Here is a 12,087-nt window from a genome sequence, read left to right on the forward strand (position 1 = left end):
GCTTGGGAATCACACCTGGTTGCCAAACCTGGCTCAGTTCCATCACTGTGTCTCTCAAAAACCTCTTCTCTGAACTGGGGATAACAACCCCTACACTAGAAGGCTGTTTAGGGGACTGTGTACAGTGATGTATGTCAGGCGCTTAATGCAGCACGTGACGTATACGGAGGATTCAGTAATGTCAGCAAGTGGTGCTACTGTTACACTGTTGCTTTATTACCGTATTGAGCTCTCCTCACTCCCCTTCTGTTTAAACAATAGACACTGGTCGTATATAGAGCATAAGGGGATTATTCCTACCTCAGAAGCACAGTAGCCGCTAAATCAATGTTAATAAGAATTCTCTAGAGGCAGAGGAGTATAATTGAAAGCCTTGAATTTGAAACCAGATAATTGTAGCTGAGTCTTAGTTCAACCACTTAAATATTCTGTGATTTTAGGTGAACAGCTTATTTTCTGAGTCCAGTTACCTCATTTTTGAAATGGGAGTGATAAAAACCTACCTTGAAGAGCTATTGTTAGGATTAGAAGTAAAGTTTTAAAAATATCTTATACAGTGCCTGGCACTGTCAATCAGTAGCAGTTTATTACCTAGTTTTTCCCTCTACTTTCCTCTTTTTCCATGTTCTCTGGTCCTTTCTTTCTTTCTTTCTTTCTTTTTTTTTTTTTTTTTTGACTCTACTCTTACCAGATTTCCATCTTTAAACTGTCCTATGGCTTCTTTCAGCTCTTTACTCTTCCTCTTCGTGTTTATTTCCTTTCTTGTTTGTTTTCAGTTGCATTTTTAATGACTTTTAATGACCAACTAATTGATCATAAAATAGAGAAATGGGTATGAAAAAGAAGAGAAGCAGCTGAATATCTTTGATAACTTTTAAATATAAGCCATTGGCCAACCATTACTTGCAATAACCTGCATTTCCTTTGCATGATATAATGATAGAGATGTAAATAAAGTGCTGTGGGTGTTCGGTGATCATGTCGAACTGGTTTTTATAGTTCCAGTTCAGTGAATATACTTTTAGTGAGAATTTTGTCCAGTGAATGAATTCACATCTTGGTTTTTATCTGACCATTAAATTTCCTTTTAAAATTTCAATAAAGACTGAATTCTTTTCATACATAAACCCTTATCTGTAATCCTTTAAATAGTGAGTTGTAATTGCAAGCTGTTCATTGTTTTCAAGTTTGCCAGAAGAATTAAAATTGTGTTGTAATAAGAATTGTAACTTCCAGGTTGTATATATTACTACATACTGAAATTTTTTGTGGTTATATACTTCAAATTATTTCACTTTTATAGAAGACAAAATACAACTTACTTCCTTACCATAAAAGGACAGGACTTCGTATAGGCTGTACTTCCCAGCCACTATTGAACATACTGTTTCTACAACTGGAAAATTTCAAGGTTAATATCTTGCCAGACTTTGTTTGCTGACCTTGAAGTTATAAATCAAGAACGGTGAGCAGTGCAAGGAAGAGACTAGGTGCAAGTTTTTGGCGTATTTAATGTAATTTCCCACACTCCTTTCAGTCAGAGCAAATGCTTTCATTTGCCTAGTGGTTACAAACATTCTGAGATTTGTCTCATATGTTAGCAACAGTTTGCTTTGAAATATTTTTGTTGTATACTGAAAAAAATTGACTCATGGAATCACAGAATTTTGGAGTTCTGAAGGATCCTAGAGATTAACTTCTCTGAAGATGAAAAAAATTAAGGCTTAAAGAATGGAAGTGATTTGATCAAGTGTATAGTCTTAATCTGGAGACCCAAGTCTTCTTCCTTACTTATAGTCTGGCATATGTGGTCCTAAATTCCCTGTAAGGTGTTTTGTACTTTTCCTGTATTTATTTTGTCAAGTGAGGAAAACTTAAAAAAAAAAAATTGGTAAGCAAAACTGCTTTTCCAAAACAAAGGGACAGATTAAAAAGATGTACTATATATTATGTGAGATTATAGAAGGATTTTTAAAAATTATAAAGGAATTCATAGCTATTTAACTTGAGAATCACACTGCTTAAAACTATGCATTATTTAAAGCAAATTAATATTATGATAATGATCTGTTGTGTGTTCAAAGCAAAATTATGTACATTGCAAATTGTGGTAACTTACTCATCCAATAAGAATGGTTTCCCAAAGAGGCCATGTATTGTTACGTGTTTTCATAAGAGTCAAAAATGCTATTTGAGTCTAAAGTTCAGCCTTTGCAAAGTGTATGAATGGGAGTACTATTTAGTTTTTTGAAAGATGGTTGCTATAAATAGAAACTAACATTATTATCAAAACCTCATGTAGTATATCAAGAAGCTGTCCATGTGTGGAATCGGGCAAGGTAGAGATTGCCCTTATTTGTGTTTGAAGTAATTTCTGGTATACAGACAACCAACAAAGCTTGGCCTAAATATACTGAATAATTAAAATAATAATATGATCAGGTGTTTTGGTGAGTACCTCTTGGAGGGTGAAGTGTAAATATTCTGTCCTGGCATATTGTATTGGGATGATTCATTAATATGTCTGCATTTCCACTAGACTGACCTCATAAGGGCAACAAGAATCAATATTATATAGTTTTGTATTCCCTAGTACCCTGGCAATATTGCAAGAACCTGAAATAAAGCTGGAAATGCAGGTGAGAATTTGTGGTTCCTTGTCTGTTACGTTGCACTGGGACATCACACGAGCTCCTAATGGTCTGGCTCTTCCCTCTGCCTCTCTCTCCTTTTGACTTGCTCAGTCACAAAGTGTTAGAAACACAGAGATACAAGATTAGTTTTTGTGAATGGGTGGTTGGATACATGGCTAAAATATGGATGAAGTACTCATGGGGCAAGGAGAAATATATTGCTTCTTTTCCAGGGTCAAGGTTTCAGTATTTATTTGTGTAACGAGAGGAAAGGGGCTCAGTGAATATGGGAGAAAACAGTCCTGAAGAATAACAAAGGCCAGGCAGCAAAAAAAGCATCGTTGTCTTTGGACACGTCCGAGCAGGAGTGGTCAAAGGCGCTGAGCAGGGCTAAAGAACATTTAATTGAGTATGTTAAAGAAAAGCCCCAGATTTCTGCTGTAGGAAGTTGTTAAATGCACCATCTGTTTCGGTCTCCAGTAGACTTTAAAATGACTTCAGGATATGTGTTTTAACCATTTTGAGACTTAAATAGTAAAAACAGCCTTCTTTACCAGGCTGTATTCGTATTTTTTACATTTCTGGTTATTTTTAGGTTTCTAAACCATTCATATATTGTGATATTGTTTCTTTGTTAGAGCCTTGAGAGGGGTAGCTTTCATATAATCCTACATGACATAGTGCTGACAGCCATAGTAGGGTTTTTCCCTGAAAGTTTTGTAAGCTCTGTGACAGGAAGCTGTGTATTGTAAATCTATCACTTCCTGAAAAGTCATTACAGAGAAAACAGTGTTTTTCAGCTGAATGAACTTTACCATCACATTATTTGTTATACTTTCTGTACACTCTTGGCTTAAAGTGTTCTTTTGCTTTAGTACATTATGTGTTTTCCTTTATGTGATTACTTTTATTTAACCCACCTATATTCTTGGTGCAAATAGATAATAATGAAATTAATTTTATGTTTTCATATAAGTATATTCAGTTTCAAAAATAAATTGGTTTCTAAAAGATCCACATTCCACAAATAGGCAGAGGATGTGAAAAAGCAATTAAAACAACTGACCAAGAAAATAAACAAAAAGATTTATAAACCTGTTCAACTCAGTTTCGCTCATAAGAAGAATGCAGCTATAACATGAAATACCATTTCTTTCATTCATCAGATTGACAAGGATAAAACACAGTTTTTGTGGATATAGGGAAATAGCTCATGTAAGGATATGGCTACTTTGATATATTGTTGATGGGAGTGTGTCAAAATTAAAAATGGACCCATCCCTTGAAACAGTAAATTCAGTTCTAAGAATTTACCTCTAGAGATAATAGTATACAGGTTTACAAAGTATACTTTGGTTTCCAATATATTTTGCATCCACTCTATTCATAGACTGTTTAAATAAACTTCAGCATTTCCATGTGTGTATGTGTGTAAAATTTAAAAGAAAAGTATAAAACTATCTTTTTTTAGGCATGTAGCTACGTATAAATGTACACACACACAGTTCTACACAGACAGGATACCAGAGATCTGGAATAGAAGGGAACTTTCATTTCATTGTATTTTTGTCTTTCAGTTTGAATTTTTGTTTTTATCATGTACATATATTACTTTGTAAAAAAAAAAATCAGTTTTAAGTGCTCTTGAGATGTAATTTACATGCTATAAAATTTACCAAAGTGTCAATTCCATAGGTGTTTTTAGTATATTTACAAAGTTTGTACCTGTCCATACAATCTAATTTTGGAACATTCTCATCACCCTCAGAAGAAACCTGTGCCATGAGCAAACTATTACCCCTTTACTCTGCTAACTCTGGACATCCATTCTACTTTATGTGAGGAGACTTGTCTAATTCTGGAATTTCATGTACATGATATTATACGGCACATGGTCTTTTGTAACTGGATTCTTTCACTTAAGTGAAAGTGACAATTCCAGATCTGCATATCTTAAGTATATTGTGCAATGGTGGTGAAATGGAAGGGAATTACAGAGAAATTATTTCTTGTCAGTAGTTACCATTTCTTGAGCATCTATGATGTACTAGTCACTCTGCTAGACTTTATGTATGTTATCTCATTTAATCTTTTCACTATATGTAATAGATAATATTGTATTGTTTCTGCAAATGAGTAAATTGCGATATTATTTTTTATGTTGATTTAGACATACAAGTATAAAGTATAAAAATAAATGTGTGCAAATGCATACTTTACTGCCAAAGTTAGAATAAGTTAAGTGCTATATAACATTACCACGATGCACAGTGAAAATGTTATGCACTAGCCAGACAGGTCTAATAGAACTTTTTGTATTTACAGAGATATTCTGTATCTGCTTGTCCATTATAGTGTCCACTACCAAATGGGGGCCACTGATTACATGAACTATGGCCAGTGTGGATGAGGAGTTGAATTTAATATTATTTTATTTTAGTTAAATTTAAATAACCACTCTCTGCTTCTGGCCATGATATAATAACAGTAATCCTTACCCTTCCTATTGAAACAACCAAAATGTGGAGAAAACACTTGAAATAATGATTTTATAATCCTAGATATCAGGCACTGAAGGGCAAAGATCCCTAGGAATTGGGAAACAAATGAAATGAGCCTAAAACTACGCTAGCTTACTGCTTTGAGGGAGTTTCCAGGCATGGATCAAAGAGGAGGCATTCAGTCTCGAGTAGACTTTCTCACTTGAAGAAACAGAGTGGAGAATGAGAGGAGACCATGCTGGATGGAGTTCACTGAAGCCCAGAGAAGAAAGTTTTCAGTTTAGTACTGATTAGGGCACGTACATGAGGAAAATACCCCAGGTCAAAGAAAGAATGACCTGAAAGGATTGGAAGTGCTTAATTGAGTGCGTGGCACTCAGATAGCAGCAGGAATAGTGTCTGTTCCTATCAGCCAGACTGGAAAATCTCAAGATTAATGTGGCATTGGGTAGCGTATGCATATCTTATCTCAGCAATGGGGGATAATTAGCCCTAAGCTGAGCACGATTCCATTCCCTCCTAAAATATCTTGAAAGCAGGTCCTTAAAGGATCACTGTTTCCAAATATAAGGGAATATGAAAATATCCAACGTCTACCAAGCTAAATTTCAGATTGTCTGATGCCCAATAAGAATTACCAGGCATGCAACAAGAAACAAAATTTGACCCATAATGAAGAGATTATCAGTCAATTAATGCCAAACCAAAACTGACAAAGCTGTTAAAGTTAGCAGGCAAGGACATTAAAAAGAGTTGTTATAAGTGAATTCTGTAGTTTCAGAAGAATTAGAGACATGGAAAACAGGGGGAAAGAATCCATATCAAGTTTCTAGTGATGATAATTACAGTCTGCAAGGTGAAAATTTACTGGGTAGCATTAATGGCTTATTATACATTGCAGAAGAAAATATTAGTGAACTTGAAGACATAACAATAGAAATGAGCCAAAATGAAGCATGGAGAGTAAAGAGATTTTTTTTTAATGTTGCTGCTCTATGTTTGCTCTGTTGTTGTTGTTGGTGTTGTTGTTGTTGTTGTTGTTTTTATGAGGGGGAGGTAATTAGGTTTATTTATTTCTATTGGGGGAGGTACTGGGGAATGAAACCAGGACCTCGTGCATGCTAAGCATGCACTCTACCACTTGAGCTATAGCCTCCCTGCTCCAAGAGATTTTTTTTTTTTACAAAATGAAGAGCATTAGTGAGTTGTGGGAAAACTTCAGGTGACCTACTATGTATTAATTGGAATTCCCAAAGGTGAAGGGAAGAGGGAAGAAAATATATTTGATGTAATTATAGTTGAAAAGTTTTTTAATTTGATGAAAACTATAAACCCACAGATCTAAGAAACTTAATGAAACCACAGTACAAGAAACATGAATAAGACTACTCTAAGGCACATCACAGTCAAGTCGTAAGAAGATACTGAAGTGACACTGAGCCAGCTGCTGAAATAAAATGATCCATCAATCTAGCAATTGATACCAGCAAGAATATCTTTCAAAACAAAGGTCAAATTTTTTTTAGGCCTACATTTTCAAGAAAAAAATGTTTAAAATATAGTGGTTTCATAATATTAAAAGTATAATGGTTGACAACAATAGCACAAAGATCTGGAAGGGAGAAGTAGAAGTGTGTTATTATAAGATTCCATATTTATATATATATGTTAAGTGGTATAGTATCACTTGAATGAAGACTGTCAATTTAAGGATGTCTACTATACTCTAAACAAAGAAGCCAACAAAAGAGGGAAAATGGAATCATAAAAAATAGTGAGCCGATTAAAAAAAAGGAAGAAAGAAAGAAGAAACAAATAAGCAACCATAGAAAAATAAACAGCAAAATGATAGATTTAATTCCCAACTCACCAATAATCATGTTAAATGTAGACAATCTAAATATGCCAATAAAGAGGTGGAGATTTTCAGATAGGATAAAAAAGTAAGAAACAACAGTACATTGCCTACAGGCAATGAACTTCAAATATAAAGACCCAATCAGTTAAAAATAAAAGAGTGGAAAAGTAACAGTAATCAAAAGAAAGCGGGAGTTACTTAGTAGATAAAATAGATTTCAGAGCAAAGAATATCATCAGAGATGAAAAAGATAATCTCATCATAAAGTAGACATAATTCTAAATGTTTATTTTTATGTCTCTAGTAACAGCTTCAAAATATACCAAGGAAAAACTGATGGAACTGCAAGGAGAGATTGTGGAGACAACTCCACAGTTACAGCAGGTTATTTTGATACTTTCTCTTAATAATTGAACAGGTAGACAAAAAGTCAGTAAGGATTTAGAAGATTGGAACAACACTGTCAGCCAACTTGACTCAACTGACATTTGTATATCCCTCTGCCCAGCAACAGTAGAATTCACATTCTTTTAAAATGCGTATGGGATATTTACCAAATGTGGAAAATAAAATAAGTTTTGAAAAATTTAGAAGTAATCAAATCATAAAAAGTATTTTCTGACCATAATAGAATTAAATAAGAGGTTGGTAAAAACAGAAAGGTAACTGAAAATCCCCAAATATTTGGAAACCAAATAGCACACTTCTATGGAGCCATGGATCGTAGAAGTGAGCAAAAGCAAAATTAGAAGGTATTTTGAATGGAGCAGAAATGAATTACCAACTTTATTAAAATTAGTAGGATACACTGGATCTTAGGGGGAAATTTATAGCATTATATACCTATATTGAAAAAAAAAATCTTAAATCAGTGGCATAAATTTCTGCTGTTAAGAAACCGGAAAAATAAAACCAGAGCAAACAGAAAAAAAGGAGTCAATAAAGATTAAATTGAAATCAGTGACCTGTGGAAAACAAAAAAGATAGATAAAATCAATTAAACAAAAGCTCATTTCTTGATAAAATCAATGCAATTAATAAATCTATACTCAGGCTGATCAAGAAAATAAAAAACAACCAGTGTTGAGAATGAGAGAGGTGACATCACTACAGATCATATTAAAATGATAATAAAGGAATGCTATTAAGAACTAATAGCCACATATGAAAGGTAGCTACAGAATTGGACTGTGGAGCAGTATTTTGTAAGCTCCTTGAGGGTTAGGATTGTATTTAAATGTCTTCTGTATAGAGCAGATACAGAGTAACCACTTGACCAATATATTTTTAAGAGGAAATGCAACATACAACTAGCAGGGTGGTGATAGAAGTATCACTTACCTTTAAGGATCTCAGTTTCCTAATATGAAAAAATGTACTATCTGAAGGTCCTTTTAGCTCTAAAATTCTATAATTTGAAACACAGAGAAAATATTCTTTATTATTTAACTGCAGATTTACATTTATTTGGAAAAGCACTTTGTTGAAGTTACAGTGTTTAACGAAGTAGCACAATTGATTAAAGAAAACCTTTGAAAACAGTGTATTACTAAAAATGATATCCTTTCTTTAGCATCTTTAACTAACGTAATATTGAACATCTTTCTTAATAAAGTTCATAATTTTTCCAGTGATTCTGTTGATACAGTCCCCTTGCTTGTCCCTCATCTCCTCAGTGTCTCTAACAAGTCTCTGCTTCCTTGACCACTTTGTATGAAACTACCACCCCTGCTCTCCTGCTTTTTATTTCCTTATCCTGCTTTGTTTTGCTCCAGAACGCCTATCACTGCCTAACGTACTGTTTTCTTTTAGTATCTTCTCTCACCTCCCTAGAAGATAAGTTCCATGAGGACAAGGGCTTTGTCCATTTTGTGTACTCTTGTAGATACTCTAGAACCGTGCCTGGCACATAGTAGATGTCCTAAATATTTCTAGAATGAATTGATCATTTGTATTTTAATATCCCTTAGATGTTTCCACTGCTTGCACAGATTTTCGTCTCTTAAATCTCTGCTGTATAAAAAAGTAAGCTCCAAATGTTGGTGATTTGAGAGATTTCAAAAGGTCTGCCTGTTTTAAAACAACATTTTTTTCTGGACTTCTCTCTAGAAGAGGTTTATATATCTAGGTCACTTCTGTGAATAACAAAACAAAATAAAAACAATCTGTTGAATGCCTGAGACCTTTTGCAAGCATTGTCTCATTTAATCTTCCCAACAATTCAAAGTGAGGTAATATACTCACTTTACAGATAAGGGATCTAAAGCTTAGGGAAATTGTATAAAGCATTGAAAGTCACACAAACCTAGATTCAAACCTGTATCTGCCTACTTCAGAGCTTCAGTTCTTAAACATTGTATTCTTACCCAGTTTCAAATGTATTATTTGTAAAGATAATTATTAGTTTAATATGAACACAGATAGGCTTAGCATCTGAGGTTAGAGCACAGCCAACATTCTGAGTGAAAGATTTGGTTTTGTTGATGGTTTCCTTTGCTGTGCAGAAACTTTTTAGTTTGATGTAGTGTTTGCTTTTGTTGCTTTTGCTTTTGGTATCAGATTTTTTAAAATCACCATGACCTGTGTCAAAGAGCTTACTGCCTGTTTTCTTTTAGGAGTTTTATTATTTATTATTTTTTATTCTATTATTTATTATTTTATTTTTTATTATCTATTATTTTCATTATCTATTATTTTATTATTTATTCTATTTCATTCGTCTATTCTGTTTTCATGCCAATGCCATACTGTTTTGATTACTACAGCTTTGACATAGTTTGAAATCAGGGAGTGTGATTCCCATCCTCTTTTGGGTAGTAGGTTTATATATTTCTGAGTCATTCCTGTTATATTTATAATGCTTATCTTAAGCAAAGGTGGCAAACAAGCTTGATTTATAATAGCACAACTATTGTATTTTCTTTAAATTGACTAGAAATTGTGTTGGAAATAGCTAAACAGTATTTTGTATCATTTTTGTTTTTGTGATTCCTTGTGGTCAGTCTTTAACAGTTGAAGATTGTTCATTTGTCATTTGTCTATGACATGAGGCCATTGATAATCCTTACGTTCAACTTATGCTGTTACTGTTAGCACAAGAACACGTTTTACAACTTCTGTTTTACTGATTTAAAACAATTTTATGGAAATTCACTTTGTTGGCATAACTACACTTTTGGTCAGGACTTGGGTTTTGGATTCTTTCCACGTACATCTTAGTATATTTTGTTCAGTATATGTTTTAGGGGAGCTTCTTTAATCCAGACTTGTTGTGTGTTTTGATGCTTGCTTTTAGAGGAATTTTTTTTTTTATAATGAGTCTATATCCCATACAGGATGATTATATTTTTAGGAGCTTTTCTTATTGATTAGAATTGGTTGACAACTGGACTGTATTTTATATTAAAAGAAAATTTGGTCATCTTGATGTAATAGTTAATAAGCTTTATGGGTTTTTTTTTTTTTTCCTGACTTCATTATATAAAAGCCATTGCCTTTGTTTTTAGGCTGCTTGCTTCTTCAGGCATTCTTAGACATAATTTTAAAAATTGGCTGTTCCTTTTTGAATTCTGTTACCCTCTACCCAGCCTATATACATATTATAATAGATATACACACATACATATTATATAATTTTATACAATTTTATTTGTGTATAAATATACAGAATCATAGTCTTAACTTGGTTTATTTGAAAGGTACAAAATGTGATATGTGTATGACTAGTTTGCACATCTTTAAATTGTTTCAGGCACGAGATTTAATAGTGGGTATTTTGCTTTTAGAAGACACACCAATGATGATGTGAGTGTTCTTTTGTAGGTAATGTGTTTTCTCCTTGTTACAGGTCCTTTTGTTCTGCATCACAGCAGCCATGTACATGTTCTTTTTCAGGTATGTTCTGTTATACCTATTTATTTTGATAGAAAAATACTCTTCCTTTGTAATTTTAAAATCAACCGGGTAACTAAAATGTTTTCTAAATTATTATTCCCCAAAAGTGTCATGAGTTTTTGTTTGTTCTGTTCTCTAGAGTGGTCAGATTTAAGTCACTGCCCCTTAGTAAGTAGAGAGAGAGAAGGAAGATTTGATTTTTTTCACACTATGCTTATAAAAGTTCACCTTGGAGAGATAGATATGTAAGTGAATACTCCTCAGGTCCTGAGAAGTGAAGTTTTGTTTGTTGTGGACCTGATTTTAGATATTCTTCACTCTCCTTATAAAATAATCAACATTTTAAATTTAAATGAGAAAAATGTGATGGTAGTGCTTAACCTAAGTCTTCTGTGAAAGTAACCTTGCACACTAGTCACTGTCGTTGGGTTAGTCCATGATGTCAGAGTTGTATTGTTCATTGGCACTGAGATTGAGGAATGTGGGGGAGTGTTAGGATGGCTCAAGATTTTAATGCCAATAAAAATGATGTCTGTCATAGTTACATAACCACAACAGCAGGGAACTGGAGTTTTGACTAGGAAGAGTCTGCTCCTTCATAATCTTCAGTTCCAGTGAGTAATCCCTATTTGTTTCACTCTTATTACACTCACTTGAATACATTCCTCCTTGGTTTTTCTGGAAATAGGCAGAATTCAGTCACAGCAGGAAATGGTAGGCTTTTAAAATTAAAATTTGCACTTGATTGACCAAGGCAATTACAGATTTTAGTAAGATATATTTGGTAGACATCTTTATCTTTTTTATGAACCTAAATAGGACAATTCAGTCATACCAGAATTTTTAAACAAGTGATTTCCTGCCAGAACATTCTAATAAATATTTGATAAGCACAGTGATAACAATTTTAACTTCTTTTGACTTTATCAAAAATGTCTGTAAATGTAAAATTATGTTGCTGTAATTATTCTTATAAAGGGACAGTCGGGCTATTAGAAGGGGAAAAATGGATGAAAATTCAAGGTGGAGAGGACTTACTCATAATGGGGTACATAGTATTTTATGTTAGTTAGTGACTAAAAAAATCATTGCAGCTCTCTGGGTGTCTTTGCGAAGCTGTTTGACCTACCATTTTTAGTATACCTTCACATACACCTTACAACTCCTGTGGTCTCTTTCATGTATTTTAATAATTTAGGGG

General features: G+C 33.5%; 1 protein-coding gene across 17 annotated transcripts in view; it reads left to right on the plus strand.

Moving 5' to 3' along the window:
* The window catches only part of TMEM135 (transmembrane protein 135), a 271,951-nt gene that overhangs the window by 188,979 nt on the left and 70,885 nt on the right, over positions 1 to 12,087 (plus strand). For all 17 annotated transcript variants that reach the window (XM_032488841.1, XM_032488840.1, XM_032488843.1 and 14 more), the window contains one exon: positions 10,840 to 10,886. In XM_032488841.1, the coding sequence (XP_032344732.1) occupies positions 10,840 to 10,886 (47 nt within the window). The remainder of the gene's footprint in view (positions 1 to 10,839; positions 10,887 to 12,087) is intronic.

The sequence above is a fragment of the Camelus ferus genome, chromosome 10, assembly GCF_009834535.1.
Source record: "Camelus ferus isolate YT-003-E chromosome 10, BCGSAC_Cfer_1.0, whole genome shotgun sequence".
NCBI classification, from domain to species: domain Eukaryota; kingdom Metazoa; phylum Chordata; class Mammalia; order Artiodactyla; family Camelidae; genus Camelus; species Camelus ferus.